General features: G+C 41.1%; 1 protein-coding gene across 2 annotated transcripts in view; it reads right to left on the bottom strand.

The window, feature by feature from the left end:
• Positions 1–18,901, bottom strand: part of ankrd11 (ankyrin repeat domain 11) — a 98,857-nt gene that overhangs the window by 13,161 nt on the left and 66,795 nt on the right. For both annotated transcript variants that reach the window (XM_070847873.1, XM_070847956.1), the window contains exons 3-8: positions 12,443–12,588; positions 9,106–9,238; positions 2,068–2,241; positions 798–998; positions 545–687; positions 45–192 (exon numbers count right to left, since the gene is read on the bottom strand). In XM_070847873.1, the coding sequence (XP_070703974.1) occupies positions 45–192; positions 545–687; positions 798–998; positions 2,068–2,241; positions 9,106–9,238; positions 12,443–12,529 (886 nt within the window). In that variant the 5' untranslated portion in view covers positions 12,530–12,588. The remainder of the gene's footprint in view (positions 1–44; positions 193–544; positions 688–797; positions 999–2,067; positions 2,242–9,105; positions 9,239–12,442; positions 12,589–18,901) is intronic.

Here is an 18,901-nt window from a genome sequence, read left to right as displayed (position 1 = left end):
ACTTATATAGTCAAGTAACTGAGTGAAAATGTAATATTACATACCTGATGAACTTTCTTCACTTGAGGTGTAAGTGCCTTTCCCCAGCAACAGATTCAGCATAGTTGGAGAGTTGGCGACCTTCAATGGTGTTTCACCTCTCCTGTTGCTTTGTCGTGGGTCCCCTCCATACCGTAAGAGTAGCTTAACCACCTGAGACAAATAAAGTAAAACAATTCATTAATATAAATTGCAGTTTAAGAGGTTCTCTTGTGGTTCAGGATTTAGAGGTCGAAGGTTACAAAGATAATATTCCACTAGCTTGACAGTTTTTATTTGGTCAAGTGCATGAGCCACAGACAAGCTTGAGAGACGATCAGAGAAAGAATCTCGAGAGAAAGACTAGAAATTGACGGTCTTTACTGCCAACAGATTTTCCATTTTCAGAGTCTTGTAATAACTGCCTCTATCTGCATTCAGATTTATCATTTTGTTCTTTTGCCATTTTGATAATGAGTGCATTCAGACATGAGTTTCTTATATTGTCTATGCATTTTTACTTCACCTTGAAATGTCCATTGTTGGATGCATCATGTAGAGGGGTGTCATCATCCAGACCCTTGGTGTTGACCTCTGCACCGGCTGCCAGCAGCTGCTTGGCCACATCGTAGTACCCCCTGTTGCACGCCTCATGCAATGCAGTCCAGCCTAAACAAAAGTAGAATTGTATGCATAAGTAAGTGTATACAACATATGCATGAATATACATCGCTACATGCACATTAAGTAAAGGACAGTCTATACAAAAAGCCTCTCACCTGCAAAGTCTTTTACATTCACATCAGCTCCCTCGCTGATGAGCTCCTTGATGCGGCGTACCTCTCCACGGATTGCTGCTCTGTGCAGCCGAGTCTCTCCTCTCTCATTCCGTTTATTCACTTTGTCTTTGGTTTTAGATGCAGAGTTTGGCGTTCCCTTCTGACCCAGACTGGATTGTGACTGATGCTTTGGTGTTGTGTCTGTAGGTAGGAGATGGACAATTCAACACTAGTATAGTCTCTTACTTGCTTTTACCAATGTTTCTTTAATATTTTCTACCATTTATTTTTTTTAAGTGCAGCCAGAAACCAGAAGGGGGCAATCTTACTCCAGCAATAAGCAGCAGGGTGGCTGGACTTACTTTACTTGAGCTCATTTCATCACATTTACAAGATTAAACCAAAGCCTTAATCACATTTACATTATTGAGTTTGCACAGCTATTGTCCCAAATGATATTTGAAATGCACTCACTTATTCTATGTCCAAGCCTTTAGGCATGCAACCAATGGAATAAATATATAAATAAAACTGCAATGATCCTCACCAACTCTATCTCAAATATCAACAATAAGAGAAAAAGTACAACGTTGCAACAATAATGCTATTTTAGGTATCCAATACATTTACAGCCAAATGACTCTCTCTACCAAAAATAAATGTACCATTGGAGAGGACATTAGGAAAAACTAAATTTTAGAGAACAATAGAAAGGATATCAGATAACAAATAAACAAGACTAAATGCTTGCAGGCCTTTTGCATTTGGACTTCTGTTGTGATTTGGCTCAAATGCTGAGATTGCACCATTAGTTCCAGACTAATGCAATACCACCAGGATAGCTGGTTTCATTTCCTTTACGCTCCCATGCTGTACTTTAGAAAAATAATTTCACTGCTGTTGATGGACGAATATATGAACAAACAACTGATAAGACAAAACAACCACTCTCTGACTAACAGCATAGGTTTACATTGTATCCGTAATGAGAATAATGTGGATTAACTTGTATAACTAGACCAAATTATACAGCCAGTCCTGTTCAGAGGCAGCATATGACTCATGTGGGAAAAAAACTGCAGACAACGTGCTCAACCTTCAGAAAATAAATAAAAACAATCAACCCAAAGCCTCGGCCTCTCTCTCTTTTAGCCCACCTTCATTGCTCTCCCACACACAAACAGTGTCTACATATAAAACTCCCTCCTATCCCTCTTTCCTCGTCCGCCACCCGTCCACAGAAGACGTGGCCTTCATGATAAGCACGCACCTGGACTGTTGACGGACTCCTCAGCTGTCATTTGCATGAGCAAGGCCACCTGCTGCCGCTCAGAGAGGGGGTACCCAGCCCGGATCCCTGGCATCCCCATTCCAAACGGCAAGCCCGCCTTCCGGGTGTTGGTGGGCTCCTTTTTAATGCGCTTCCGCTCTGGACCTGGTTTCTCTGTAACGACAATGAGAGAGAGAAGCAAAGTTAATCGTCTTGGGTTGCACAGACACGCATGTATGCAGGCACTTCATTCAAGCGTTCACACAAACAAATCTAATTCACTGACCCTTGTGGAAGGGAAAAGGAATAGGTGTGTTATAACAATGAAAGGCACTCAATATTATTGTGAGATTGTTTATTGGGTAAATTTGTTCTCCATATCTGTTTTGTTACGGCTACTGACAAAAAGTACAAGCGCTTAAATTGGTCATTATTAGTTATTAACTTTTGTGTCACCCATACTGTTTCTGTAAAAACAACAAAATTGTTTATTTCTTACTTTTGTCATTTTGGCTAAGACCTTCACCTGTATTGCCAGTATTTCACTGTTCTGCCGATTTTCAAAAGCACATGGAATATATCACAAGCCTAAAAAAACATATTTAAGTCAGTAAATTATTTATAACAACAACAACGGCAAAACAATAAAAGCACTGTACAAGTGCTGTCTGACTGCTTCCTTTGTGAGACCAAAACACAGTAAAGCATATAGGATTCAATTAACGATTATTTAACAAATTATTAAAATTCTCATTACAGCACATACTTTGCCCTCTTGTTTAGAATTTCCTCTGCAAAAAGTCAGCTTGTTTGCACGTCTATCATCCATATAAACAAACATACTTGCTCACATACTACGCACTGCATGCACAGCCCAATATGAGAGAGGTTTGATGGTAGCAGGGGGTGACTTTTGAGTTATTACCCAGAGGCCCCTGAGGAAAACAGGGGCCAACAAGCAGTGTGTTTATGTCTGTCTGTCTCAAAGCCAATCAGCCAAAATCGAAAAGAGAGGACAGAGGGTGTGACTTGGCAGAAACGGTTATTACGAAATACTTGGTTTACATTTCAATTCAACATGGCCTTGCCAAGGTCACCACATGCCTGCCTGCCTGCCAGGCTTACTGGAGACACGGTGCTACTGGACAAAAGCAGCTGCTCCACTAGGACACACCCAGCAATTATTTTCAGTGGCAACATACCATCTGATGACCCTTATGGAGGGTAAAGCTACACATGACTGTAACACTACATCACTGACGAGGAACAACTCCCACATCTCCCACCAAGAAAACACTAACAATACAGACTCCACCATGCAACACTACCACAAAGAGAGAAATAAACACAGCAAATTCAAATGTACATGTGCAGAGATGCAAACAGAGCAGTGGATGTGTCTGAGCCTGATTTCTTTGAGTTGTGTCTCATTCCAGGACTGGATGCATTGCTCAAGGCCACAGAGACACAAGTAAACAAGGCAAGAAGCAGGCATGGTGGCTCGTGCTTCCGGTGTCTAAAGGCTTTCCAGGAAAAGATTTTTCCAGTTATAAGTACAGAGCTGATGAACTTTCACTAACATCTGTGAGCACTTACAGCTAATGTGCCCCCACCCCTTCTTTGATACACTCTCACGTTCTCCAAAGCATTTGCCATTTAGACACATTCCTTCTGCTAGGACTTTAACAGCGGGAACCACAGAAGCGATCCACACATGTTTTTTGAGCAGCAGAACAGAGAAAGTGCTACGCTAGCCTTTCCAGGCTAAGTTTACAAGACTTGGAGCCAGGAAGGCAGTTATAACCCTGATGAACCCATGCAGAGGGCTGCTACTAAACAACATACACGGAAAAGTCTCTAATACAAGATTCATCATCGGTGGCAGCAACTGGCCTGCTCATCTCTGACATGAATCACACTCCAGGTAGCACAAACCTAAATGCAGATGAGACACTAAGAGCAGGTGTGATTACAGTTTCAAATGGACAACCTTAGAGCTACACTAGCTAGGCACAAATGACAATTCTTCACCCCGCAACTACTGTCTTTATAAATGTTACACATATTTATAAAGAGAGGGGGGTTTTGCTTTCATAGGGTTTGTGTTTGGTTAATCACCCTGAGAATTTAAGGAACAATACAGATCAAAATGGTTAAGATGGATGTATTAAACATGACTGTGTCCAATGTATGCTTACAGTGATTCATTATCACATGAATCATTTCTACACACGTGGATCATTGAATAACACAAATGAACAAACTATTACGCAACATAGTGTGCCTGCTCCCATTGTATGTATTTTTGTTGAATGTCTATTTAGGGAACACTGCGAGAGCTTTTATGTGTCTCAGTAAAATGATATTTCTCAGCTTACAGACGAGGCTGAAACCTTACTCTACTCACTGCTTTAAACTTTACTAGTGAGATAAGAGTAAATGGGAATAAAAAAGGATATCCAGCTAGCTCAGGATAGTCACCTGAGAATAGACTGCCTGCTTGATCCAGGGGAGGGGACCACATCAAACATAAATGTCAGGTTATAATGGAAGCAGATTTTGATGTGACAGGCAGACAATGCTACAGTGTTAGCCTACACCACTACAAAGAAACTGTCTAGGCCAGTTAGCCAACAGACTCCATGACAAGAAGAACCACTCTAACCAGCCCGACCAGGTAAGTTTGACCGTAGCGCGTTAAGAGTGAAACAATGCTCTACTTAGGGACTAACAAAAAACATGCATAAACAGGAAGTAAAGGGAGAAGAGGCAGGAAGTGGCCAACAGGATGTTTTTTCAGTGCTGTGTTTTGAGCAGAGAGACTCGTGAATAAACTGTACAGTGTGAGCTTAGTGAAGTTTAACATGCTCCGACTGTTGTCTCTCTCTAACTGTCACATTTATTACATACTACAGGGCTCCAGATTAACTTCTCCAACGGTAGCACTGGTGCTACCAACTTTCTCAATTAGTCACACCAACACATGACATGTGTGCACCCTTTTTTTGGTACAGCATGGTATTAATCAATGACCTTGCAGGCTGATAAATAGTTGTCTTAATTTCGATAGCTTAGTTTTGCATTGATAAGGTTGATGGTGACTCAATATTTTAGTCTGAATATATAGTTTCTCTGCCACAAGCAGTGGCTGACATAATGGGTCATTTTCTATCAAATAATTTTGAACAAAATCAGCAACCACAGGTACTGCGTTAGCAGTACATTTACTCAAGTACTTTACCAATGTACAAATTTGAGTATTTCCATTTCTCTGCTACCTTTTACTTACTTACTACTAAACTACATCTCAATGACAAATATTGCGCTCTTTATTCCACTACATTTACCTGACCTGATCAGATTAACAATACAAAATGCCATTGGTAAATAAATATTATTATATGAATAGGGGTTTATTGGTCCCCACAAGGACATTCACAAGCTACCCAGCAGTGCGTAAAGTAATATACATATTAAAGTGCTGAACACATTAATGATAAATAATTATAATCCAATAAAACACACACATATTACTCTGAAATAAAATGTTTTAAAATGGCTTACTTTTGGTAATTTTGACAATGTGGTATTTGTACATTTACTTAAGGAAAAGATCAGAGTACTTTGTCAAACCACGTTTGACACTGTGGTTGAAGTGGTGCTTTTTCTTCTTCACAAGCTCAGCCAATCTCTTGCTGCTTGAACTTTCATCATCAGTGGCGTCTGACTTGGAACCTCTTGCTGTCACTCCCTCCCCACCAGCCTCCTCCTCTGTCTCCTCATTTTGCTTATTAAAATAATCAGAACTAATTCATTTTTGGAACACAGTAACAGCTGAATGGATTGTGTCGTGTTGTGTCTTTTTGGTAGCAGTCTGGAGCCCCGTAATGCTTTAGTCAGTTATGCAGTGAGTGTATGGCTTCTGTCTATCGGTTTTATCCTGAGCCAGTGTGAGTCTGGGAGACAGAGACAAATATCTGTGTGTTATAACCTGCCAGGGGGAAAAGATGTGTGAGCTAAAGATCGGTGCAAACTGCTGTCTCCTTTTGCCACCCACTCTACAAGGCTCAGCTCACACCTTCCTTCAACGTTCACAAACCTGACTATTCTCACTATGGCAAAGGCATTGCGGCAAGTACAATTAATATCCTAGAAGGCTGCAAAAAGGACAAAGTGACTCAATTTTAGCACATTATAATGAGCTGCAAATCCAAAGACACACTTAAAGTAAGTGACTTAGCACACACGAACAGCAAGCTGGAGAAATTCGTTTGATCAGTTTTACCTTTCCTTTCATTCTAACTGTGCAGACTACTTTTTATATTAGGTAGCATGTACGTTACCTAATATAAACTTATCAACCTCAAATACATCACTGTCTGACAGATACAAGTATTAGCAATGCAACTAATGATGAATTTCACTGTTGTCTGGAACTCAGAGCCCAAAATAACCTCATCATATTGCTTGTCTGACCACAAGTCCACAATGTTAATTTATTATCAGTTATATTATCTAAAAACGCTGGAGGAAGGAATTGGAAACTCTCCATTAATTCTCTACCAACAATCACAATAGATTAATCAACTCATTTCAGCAGCATAAAATGTCAACAACAACAAAATTGTTTGTTTGGTTCTTGTTTAACACAGTTTAAATAATCACAGACAACATAAGGCGGAAGAATTAAGTAATTGGGCTTGTTGTCTTGCTCTTATAAGACGGTGGCTGTATTTCACAATTTTTTTTGTTTGCCAACTAAACGAAGAAGAAGAGCAGCAAGAAAGGATTTGTTGTTTTCCTATTGTTTTGGGGATTCGCCGAGGACGGAGCCCTTCACAAAAATGACCTGAAATCCTTGTTTTTTTGAGAATGACCCTTGTTAGTGTGGGCGTAGTCTTAATCTGGCAAGATTGTTCTACCGTCTGTGCCTGAAGTCTGACTGCTGCCGCTGCGGATAGTGGTGACGAGGAGGAAGAGGGGAGAGAAGAGCGGAAGGAGAATGACTTCAGGAAGGAGGAATGCTGCTGTCTAACGCTTCTCAGGAGGAGTTCAAGGGAGGCTTGGCGATTCTGCAAAGGGAGGGATGAGCATCGGAGGTTTGGGGGCTTTGATTAGCTTCAACTTGAATGATCTGCAATGTGCTGTCCGCTGGCATACAGCGAGTACATATTCCTGCCTCTCCTCTACCTCACTTACAGGCTACAGAAATATCTGTAAACACCAAGCAGACAACTTGCACATGCATGCTACTTATAGGCTGAATTTGAATAGCAATGCATATAAACAACATCAGCATTACCACAAAGGCCTCATCTGCTATTACAGAAATGGGAAGTGGATGATACCTTTAAAATCAGCCCAAGCTCAGGCTACAGTTAATCTCAGATACATTTCGTATTCATAAGAGGACAATTTCTTACAATAGATTTTAGCAAACCTCCAAAAAAAGCAGCAGAATATTTTGGTACCATTGTCCACGGTCAAAACTAAACTCCATCAGCTCCACCCCAGCCCAATACCACCTCTCCATTCCTCTGTGGCTTGAGTGGTGGGCAAGGCCTGTGAGGTGTCAAAGGTGTAAATTCTTGCAGAGGGGCTAGACACTGACCCAGCAGGGTCAGAACTTGAAAGGCTAAGCAACAAAGTCGAACTATAAACCGCGGCAGTGCAGAAACAACTCAATATACAGTTGACAAAGGCATGCAAACCCTGAAGTCCTCACTAACAACAAACAGTAAAAGGTACAGAGCAAATCTCTTCTCCAACCTTAGAGTATCTGCTTATCCACTACTGTGAAAAAAATATAATCTTGCTGATGTGATGCAATACATCCAAATAAACTTTAAGTACTAAAATGACAAATGGATGCCAGTTACTTAATTGTATAAACTGCGAGGACTGGGTTCTGTTGTGACCTAAAATCTTCCAGGCTTCTACAGCCTGTAAACACGAAACTATGAAGAAACAGTTCAGTTCACAATATGTTGCAGAGGAGTCAAGTTGAAAGTTAAGAGCTGAAAGTCTATATAGCCCAACCCAAAACCAGATCAAGCTATTAGCATACTAATAGACTTTCCAGCTATTGTTCCTGAGATGAGGGTTCACACCTCCACCTCCATCAATTGAGGGGGGGTTGACCATTTTCATGGAGAAGGTGCAAGATGCAGACCAAGAAGCCGACATGCTATGAAACTAGCAAATGAGAATAAATTCACAAGCCTACATTGTTCCTGAAGAAACAGTACACTAAATAATCTTGCAACATACATTGCCAAAGGCAAAAGACACACACAAAAAACAGAGCAGTGTTTCAAGAGTGCCAACAAAAGAAGTAATGAGTAAACAAGTTAGTGCTTCTCAATCAAGCATTCCACTTATTCATAATTACTTGGAGCTACACAGTAATTGCACAAGCCCCCCCATCTACAAAATACATGTCCATTCTAAACTTGACCCCAAACCATAACAGCCATCTGTTGCAACACGCACGTTTAGCCTTTCAGTCCTTTTTCAAGTGTAATCACAGAATATAAACCAATGTAGCCACTCAGCCAGTGCTGATGATGAGGGCTGTTTGTAAAGCCTCCTAGTTGGACCATTATCAACAAACCAAATCCTGAACCCTTAAAGCCCAAAGTCAAACAAGCATGAGCAGTAGTCCTTCACTCTCTAATTAAAGAAAACACAAAGCTGGAGCCTTACCAAAGCCAGACCTGGTCAGGCCTGTACGTTAAACAAATTCCCACTTAATTGGATCATGATTTTGTGTGGCCTTCCTCTTCTTTTCGACTGCAATTGTTGAAACAAATTCCTCAGTTCTGCTGCAGACGCACAGCTAAAGTTAAAGCTGGAGGTTGGAGCCCATTCACTACAAAAAAGCCCAACCCCCTTTTTACAGAGCACGCCTTAGTACTTCCTGCAAGCTTGAGAGGGTGTGATGTAATAACTCCCATTGCTCTTTGATTCCCACTTCAAAGTCTTATGGGGGTGGAGATGTCAAAACATAAGATTAAATGCATCCCAATATTCTCTTACCTGAATCAGAGTCTTTCTGGTCTCCATTAGCTCCAGCAGTGAAGGGCAGCTTCCTTTTAGGGGCTTTTTCTTTCATCTCTTTGACCCCATCACTGCGATCCAATTTGGGAGTCTTGTTTGACAACACTTTATCCTACGAAAGAGACAAAGCATAAAATGAAGAAAACTTGAAGTAACATGGTTCAGAGGTTGCTTTAATTGGAATAACGAAACAGCACTGTAATTTAAAAAAAAAAAAATCTTTTTTATGAACAGAAAGTATGTGAAGTAAAAAAAAAAAAAAAAAAAAAAAAAAAAGAGACATTGGCCAAAACAGACAAGACGAGAATGATCTAGCTCTGGATCCTGCAGCCTCCTCCTGTATTTGGTGCAGTTCTATGCCCTGACTCTTTTAGCTATTATGGGCTTTGCAGAGCAAAACTTTTCCATGGAGTTTCCTGCTAGATTCCTGGCTCCCCAGCCACAGCACAGAGAGCCAGGCGCAGGGAGAGGAGGCTAAGCTGACGCCGGCTCGGCTCTGTGGTCTACAGCTGCTGGAAGCAATCACAAGCCCAAGTGTATCTGCTATCAACAGATGTAAATACTTTTGTGTTTATTCAACTTGTCTCTTTGTTGTGCTGGGATCTAATAGTGATAGTGACTTTCTTATCCTGACCAACAGCTTTACAACAATTGGAACTAAAAATACATGGCAAAATGTCTGGAGTTAATCATATTGAATTCTTCTAACCTACAATTAAATCTTATTTTAAATTATATTTATCAAAGTTGTTTTATTAACTGATCAATTGATTGAGCCCAAAGTGATTTCTTTCTAATTGCTTATTTTGTCTGGCCAACCATCCAAAAACACAAAGCATCCAATTTACAATTGTATTAAAAAGAGAAAAAGATATTTTTTAATGAATAAATTTGCAGTGGTGGAAAGAGAAGCAAGTGTTTTAAAAAAACAAAGCAGCAATAAGTTTCAATGAATGACAGAACAAAGCATCACTGGACGAAGCAAGCAGAGCCACAGCATTTTAATCTAAACAATTATCCTAATTGTGCACTGTTTTAAGAAGGAATAAGAAGAAAAAACAATAGCAGAGCAGACTATGTCGGCAGATACTCAAAGGTAGGGAAACAGGACTCTATCTGGGACCAAAAGTCAAATAAAATACCAAGTAAATAAAAATACTTTGAATACATTATGGCTGCATAAAAAAAACAAAAAACTGCCATGCCAAACAGCCGAATTTCTAAATGAGTGGAAATGCATATGGGCAAGCGTGTATGGTACAAATTAAAGTAGCATGGAGTCACTTAACAACAGCAGCTCCAGTTGCCCCAAGGTGTTCATTTAAAGGGTCTTAATCATCAAAACAGACAGTGGCTTGGTATTTTTTCCCCTCAACCACAGGAATTAGACATACTGGATGCTCTTTTTAAAGTGGAGGGAGCAACCAAAGTTGAAAAAGCTGAAGAATATGAGAACAAAGTTTTTTTTAATCCATAACGATTAGAAATGTATGCAGTATAAATGCTTCCCCCTTATATCCAGTAGTCATATATTTCATTGATTAAAGAATACAATGTGTGCGTTTAAATGTAAGGTCAAGATGTTTTTAATCAGTATGCTTTGTGTACAGAAGATTTAAGGTCTCATAATGGAGATGCATAATGCACACACGCTCACTTTATTTCACTTAATTCCTCTGTCCTACCTTCTGTCCCCTCCTCATCTCTCCCTATCCTCAGGGCAGGTTTTCCATTATGTGTCGACTCTTTGAACTCCTCCCCCTGCCCTGCCCCAGTCATAAGACTATGATGTCATGGTACAGTAGAGACAAACAGTGTCAGCTACAGTTAGCCTCTCTCTCTCTCTCTCTCTCTCTCTCTCTCTCCCTCTTCTCTGTCTGCGTCTCCACTCAGCTAAACAAAGGCGTTTACAAGACAACACACAATTCACACGAAAGTGTGATACAAACATCTGGACACGTGCAAAAGCTACAGTGCATCTAAGTGGGGAAACTGAGATGCAAGGAAATCATTTCTTTAGGAGAACATATAATGGTGATTGCAAAGCTAAGTTGCGTTGGTAGTAAATGGTCAAATAAACAGAGCTTATCTCCAGAGTTAGACTGACTTGTTTTTTTGCTGAATTAAATTTAAAGAGAGATTTGACAACCAGAGACTTTCCACAGATCTGCTGTCTTCATAAGACACCCTGTTTGATGGTCTCCTAGCAATGCCTGCTCTTTTCGTCTCACTCTGTTTTCCACCCACCCCTGTGCGCTTCATTCCCTCCCTCCCTCCTTTCCTCCCTCCCTCCCTCCCTCCATGCCAGAGTCTGATGCAATCCTTTGCAGAGGGCTGTAAATCCATGCCTGCATAAGCTGTACCTCTCCTCTCTTCGCCTCTTGGTGCTGCTGCCGGTAGCTTAACAGTTGGCACATGTCATGACATCATCAAGCTGCGCCCAACACTTTGTTCCACTGCAAACAACATGACTGTACCTGTGTCAAATTAAGGGGATGCTACCTTCGCAGCCTGGTTCTCAAGACTGAATATGTCTTAGCAAGCCGACAAGGCTGTCTTGATTCCAAAGGTGCCTCTGAATGTGGCTGTGCAATTCTGCCTTCTTCTGTCTGGATTGCATGGATGCAAACGCTGCATTCTTTGCGGTCATCAGTATCCAACAATCAGTTGTACAATAGCCAATTGGGTAATTTACCAAGCTGGTGATCCTGGTAAAGTTGGGGGATGGCAACCGCAGTAACTACACTTAATTCACTAGGAATCTGTGCATTTGTTTTACTTTTAGAATACAGGCACGTTTAGTTAACTGGCAAAGCTCTCTGAATTTCCACAATGTTACTGATAGCTGGACTTCCCTGTGCTGGTATCTGCTAAACATAACCAGAGGTCTAATCTAAGCCCATCTACAAAACGTCACCTCAATGACACAGATGACATCACAGACATAGGGGAAACTTACAATACAATCTCCTATAATACAACTGAGGAGGAAGTAAACAAACAGTCAGATCAGAGCAGCATCACTAAAACTGGTAGATATTAAAGTATCATGCTGCAGGAGGGTAGAGTGCGGTGTAATTTGTGTTTCAGGGGAACATTCCCAAGCCTTCACGGTTCCAAAACCAATTTTCTTATTTATTTCAGCAAACACTCCCTTACCGTCTGTAAGGCCTGCCATGGTTTTATAATCGTTGATCAGATGTGGTGGTTTAGTGTCAGGTTTCAAGGACAAACAGCAATTGAAACTGTGATTATGCTGTAAACAAACATTTGGTTATTTGGCACAATGTGTGTTTGTAGGATTTTCTGGTCTTACCTTCTTCCCACCCTGTTTTTCCACCATGTCGGTGTTGAGTGGGAAGTGGTCCAGCTGGGGGGTTTTAGAACCCCCACCTTTGGGCATCGTTCAGCTCTCCCCACGCCAAGCTTCATTCACGCTGCCATTGCATCGTCATCAACCGTCTGGAACAAAGAGAAAGAAAAAAAGAGATGGGGGGGGTTAGCAACTGGCCACTACGTTTCTTTGAAAACACATTTACACACTGCCAGACAATGCAGCCATTAGCGGCACATCAAGCACTCTATTTTCAACCATTACACCCCTGCTCTGGAGGAAGAGCAGTTGAGAGGGGAGGGCAGCAGGCTGGGTTACAGCTGTGGCAGGCAAAAAGCTTATCTGTTCTCCAGGCTGAAACCAAAAAAGCAAGCAAGGTCTCCCCAAATCCCTCAAAACGTGCTGGGTAATCTCTGCTAATTCTGAAGCAAGAGAAATGACAATCCCTAAATGCAACAGAAGCAGTGTTCATATCACGCGTACTACAACCAAAGCGGTCATATACTGGAATTTAGGAATGACAACAGGACAAGCCATGCAAGACATTGCATAACACCAAGGTTGTGGGATACTGAGAGAGCTATGAACAGCTGAGGAATGTCTTCAGGAACGTGACTAGCACGTCTCAACAAAAACCCAGACAGCTACTACAGCCATCGCTAGCCACCCCTTGTAGCTGTGGGCTTTACATCCAGTCTTTGCTAATTCAGGGCATACCTATCATAGTCACTTAAGATGAGGGACCAAAGGCTTCTTACAACAAGTGACCATGTGATTGGTTTTACCACAAACTTACAGAGCAGAGAGCTCTGCACAGTTTAATGTGCTCCGTGTTCTCATCGTCTAGTTTGACCTGTATGCAGCTCACAACAACAACATGTGCATTACTATCCACTGCCTTCCTTCGTGAAGAGAGGCCTTCTGCTTCACAGGGCCATGAATTAATCATACATCCCTCAATTCTCTCCTTCAATAATGCACTTTTTCTTCTGAATGCGTCCAAGTATGATTATCCTTGTGACTGACTGAGTGAGTGAACAGAGGAGGCCATGGCTGCATCATTTTTTTCCCCCCTCTACACTGAGATACTGGCACTCCGATCTTCTCTGGCGCCACTTCCATCTACCCTCCCCTCCCCCCTTCTCTTCCCTTCCCTCTCTGCAGTTATCCTATTCAAAGACTGCTATTTATATCCCTCCAGTCAAGTCAGTCAAGTCAAGACAGCCAGCCAGCCAACCAGAGAGGCACATTGCTACAGAGGATGTACTGCTCCCCTTTACTGGTGTATGGAAAGAGAGACATAGCAGACCACGGCTCCTTTCCTCTCTCTTATGGCTCATTGTTACTCCCTCTTTGCTACTGCTAGGCGCTCGCTCCAACCTCCCCTAAACTCCCACCTCTGACCACACCAAACAAAGTGGCAGGAAGGTCGACCACTCTCAGAAATAAACAAACCTCACACACACACACACACACACACACACACACACACACACACACACACACACACACACACACACACACACACACACACACACACACACACACCTCTCTAACTGGGTCAGCTGGGCTTCTAGAACAATAATCTCGCCACTATTTTTGGGACTACTATGATGGGCGGTTATAGCAACAGAGCATCTTGCTGACATGTGAAATACAGGAAAATGATGTTTGTAAGCTAACATTCACGCTAACAGGGAGAGGAAACCCTGCTCAAAATCACAGGCCTTATTTCCTATGTAATTCTATCCCAATCAAAACATACATAACATCTGCTCACATGGTGAGTCTGTGTGTGTTTCACAAGTGTTGTATGCCATTTTTATTTATTATGCATGTTTCAACCAATCCTGACAAATATGACGCCCAGAATAAGAAAATGAAGTTTCTCCACAATAGAAAAGGATGGCACATCTTTGCGATGAAATCAAGCAGTAGAGGGTCGGATCGCGACTGTGAAGGTCGTCTAGTTGCCCTGGGCATCCTAATTAAAGCCACTGAAAACCAGTCTGAGCAGTCTCGTTCGATTAAAACAGCAGTGGCTGACTTTAACATAAATCTTGGACCGCAAGCCCTTAATGCAGGAGTAGAACAGACACCACACTTTGGATTATGTCTGTAGCAAATCAGGCTGGTAAAATATAATTTATTCTAAAACAAACAAAAACAAACAGTGTCTGCATACAATCATTTATTCTGCTATTGCCAATACTGCCAAAACGACTGTGACATTCTGATGGCTTGGAGTCACGGTAGTGCTTTTGAGCCTTTGTTGAAAAATATCAAGACTGTTCAATTATTTTACAATTTACAATTTTTGGCAGCCATGCATGAACACACTTTAACATAATCCTCCTCTGCATTAACAACACACATCCAAAGTAAACATTAATCTACTAGATTTAATTTTTGCGTAATGAAACCAAACATTACTAGCCTCACAATGAGACAATATGTAGAAATGAATCCAACTTGCTAGGTTGGGCTTATATCTACACATTTAGCAGTATAAGTGATAGATCATGAGGTTAAACATAGCGGTGGTGAATGTTCTAGGCGAGCATCCTGTTTCTTAACAGGCACCATGAGAAAAAACAACTCAAACTACTGCGAAGTTTTAGTGCTAGAAAGATACTGTATAGGCTCATGGGGAGACTTTCTATTAATTAATTAAATAAACACTAATAACAACTACAAAATATGATGTGTAGATTTGTATTTGTAGTTTATGTTAAATATTCAAACAGGGCAGTCAGGTTTAAGATATGAGCAACCTATTGACTGCTGTCAGCTGCATCTCCTAATAACGCTCATGCCCTGATGCCAGAAAAACACAGAGGGGCAGCACTGTTGAGTTTTAATGTTTTATACATGACGTCAGCCAAATTAGACTTGGCCATGGAGGTGATGACTGCAGGAAGAAGTGGTGAGAGGTGAGCCAGAGAAGCAATCTCTTCCAAATGAGAGACAGGACCTGCCAGTACTACTATCCATCCCATCTCTCTCCACTAGTATAATCACACACACCTTTCTTTCTATGCCCTCCATTCTTCTCTCTCTTCATCCTCTAGCATCCTCTCTATCCTCTGAGCCACTCCCTCTGCGGTCAGATAGAGGCCAACACTTCAGCATATTGCAGCATACAGTGAGCACACTCGCAGATGCACTGACACACACCACACAAGCACACTTGCATCGGGATGTTCTAGCACCAGCTTAATTGATTTGGGAAACATAACAGTGAGGCCGACTTCAAGACTGACAGTGTGTGGTGATTTGAAGCCCTGCTGGCTAAAATCTAAATCTAATTCAACAACTGGTGAAAATGTCATGTAGAATGAGCACAGGCCATTTCAACACACTTCTCAAGTTCAAAAGATTTCGGTACAATATGTCATATGTCCAGCCCATCCTGCCGCTAGTAGCTACGCCAACTAGCCTCTGGCCTCCAGAGCGAGTCACTGATGCCATTTTAGTCCTTGTAAAACTCTATGAATAGGTAGAAATGCAGCACTACATAATAATAGTGCATGCAGCTGTGTATTTCTCCTTTTAATAGCTTGGGACGGTCTACTATTACATAGTTCATCATTAATGTTTTATCCAAAAATAATGTTACTATAAAATGTAATCCTAGGATGCATACATACATGCTACATTTATTACAGTGCAACAGTCCACCGTATAAGACCTACTTTTATCAGTTTTATTATTTAGGTAAAAAGCATGAAAACATCTATACTTTGGTTCTGCTGTAAAAAAAAAAATTATGAAACTGTGACCTCAAAACTGGAAGGCTCGTGGACTGATTTCTAACATACACATTTTTTTTATCATTGCTAACAATTCTACTACAACATGCAATCTTGATAATATACAGGTAAACAATACAGCAATGGGAAAACACAAAGACGTAAACACACACAGCTGAGAAGAAGTGAAGGTGCAGGTGCAGAGATGGAAAGTAGCTGTTTGCTCCGACCCCATGCCACTCCTAACTCATGACTCTCATTGTACACACAGAAACACACCTCAAATTTTCCACACTGACAGCTGAACAACACAGCAGCTGCACACAGGGATGGGCATGTCGCTCTTTGTCTGTGCTCGTGCTTGTGTGCCCTCTGTGTGCGTGTGTGTGTGTGCGTGCACAAACTCTATTGCCTATTGCGCAATCGGATACAAATCAGCAGCACACTCCCTGGCAGTCAGTCAAGTGATATCTCGGTGTTGGCTAACAGATATGGCTTACACACAGTCACATAAGTGGTGAAGAAAAGTTTATATAGGTCAAAGAGTCCTCATACCAGAGATGTTTTACGAGTCAAAGTGAAAGTTCATTTTTTTGACGCAAGATTTTACTCCCTTTGAAAGTCATCAAACCTCCTTCAGGAGTGCAACCAAGTGATTGGGAAAAGAGTTTTGACAGATTTAAAATCAGTTTAATTAATCAATGTTGCTTATATGAGTGCTTGTGCAAAGTATATTAACATAAAATAGCAAAAATACAATGTTACTTAACACAAGCTAAATTAACACAAGCTAGAGGACTTGATAAGGGATTTGTGCACCTCTCCACACACTAGTGATGGAAAGCGGGCCATTTCTCTGTGTACGATTCAGTATTTGATGGAGCTTGCATGCTGAATAGTGCTCACCCTCAGATGCACATCACTTCAATATGGGACTGGTGATCGGCTACAGCGGTGAGAGTGTGCCCTCAGTCGCTGCAGCTGCAGCCAGCCGGGGCATGAGGTGGGACTTGAGGTAGATGGTAGGCTATATGTTGTGAGGGATGTAGAGGAGAACCGAGAGTACCAGAGTGCAAAAAAGGAAGCCCAGTTAAGATCAAGGTTGAGGAGCTACTCCTTAAAATACATCCACAAGTCTAAAGCCTATGTCTTATATTTCTTATGTAAAAAAAAATTTAATGGTAATTTTTAATGGGTCATAGGCATTTGTCCATTATGAACAATACATTTTAATCTTGGTCTGAAGAAAATTTTAAATTAGCATCCTAGAATAGTGTAACTTTTAAATAGATTTTCTAGAAGGTTTACAATGACTTGTCTTATGCTTGTCTCTCCAACTAAATAAATATCTAACTGTCAGAGGACGGACTGAACAGTAATCTGCGTTGCCACAAAGAAACTTGGAATGTAAAAAATGAAGTATTCTTTCAACTGCGCATCCAGCACATTTGATGGTGCAGCAAGATTTTCTGTGGCACTATGGCTTCAAAACACTGACTTGTCTAAATGTTATTTCAGGGGCGTTCAAAGGCAAATGCTGTTGGGAGTAATGTTTTCACATTCTGTGCACAACAGTGTTCTGTCTTTCAAGTCTCTTATACTAAAAGCTACAAACGTGTGGCACCAACCCTGTGGAGGCCACAGATACTGACACAGTGTTTTTATTCAGCATCACTTGCCACTGCGCAGTATTTTAGGTTTTCGGGTTGGATTAGGGAAAATGATAAAAATCACAACTTTATTTTGGTAGAGATGACTCATTACCTTTCCACTTACCACCACCAAAATAATTAATCTGCTATTATTTAGTCTGGGGTTAAGTCTGAAATTAATTAAGATGAGCTGCAAGTCAAGCCTGAAATCATTTTATAGCAGACCTGAGTATGAGCCCCTAACTGGATTACCCATCTTTACCTTAAACCTCCCACTAGCTTCAGCTATCCTCACTTTAATTACACGTCAAGTCTAGGAGCGCAAAATCCAACCTCTCTCATTCCACTCTTGCTAATAGCCTGTGTGTTTGTGATGAGACTATGCATTCATATAGCATGTCGTCATTTATGATCAATAATTTTGAAATTATAACAAAGGAGGTTTTTTCAATTAATCTTGATTGTGATGCTGTATTTTGCTATTGAATGTAACAGCACAAAGTAATCACATTTCTTCTTTCACATTTATGAAACATTAGAGAAAGCCAGATGAAGATGTCTATTGCTGTGCAGTCTGATGTAATTATATATCAATTAAAAGACAATTTAACAGGTAATTTTACATATCTAAACAACCACTGTAATATACAGCTGCTTATTATAATATGAAAATTGTACCATATCTTCCATCTACAGCTTGTGTATGTGTGCACCCTACAGCGCCTGTGGCAGTCTACTGACATCCCATGCAGCAAAACAGTCTATAGAAGGACAGCAGCAGCAACAGCAGCTAGCTAGCCTGTTTGGTGTGCAAATAAAGCCAGCCGGGCTCGGCTGCTGTATCCTGGCAACCAGAGCCAACTTGGCTGCTCAGTCCCTGACCTGGGCCCTTTCACTTCATTATAAACCTGTGTATAGAAAGAAGAGACCGACGACATGAACACACACACACACACAAACATGTGCCAACACATACACGAGTGCTGAGAAGAAAGATGCATTTTGCTGGAGGAGAATTGCTCGGATAGGAGCTGAAG

Source organism: Pempheris klunzingeri, chromosome 1 (genome assembly GCF_042242105.1).
Source record: "Pempheris klunzingeri isolate RE-2024b chromosome 1, fPemKlu1.hap1, whole genome shotgun sequence".
Classification (NCBI taxonomy): domain Eukaryota; kingdom Metazoa; phylum Chordata; class Actinopteri; order Acropomatiformes; family Pempheridae; genus Pempheris; species Pempheris klunzingeri.
This window is presented reverse-complemented; position numbering and strand designations above follow the sequence as displayed.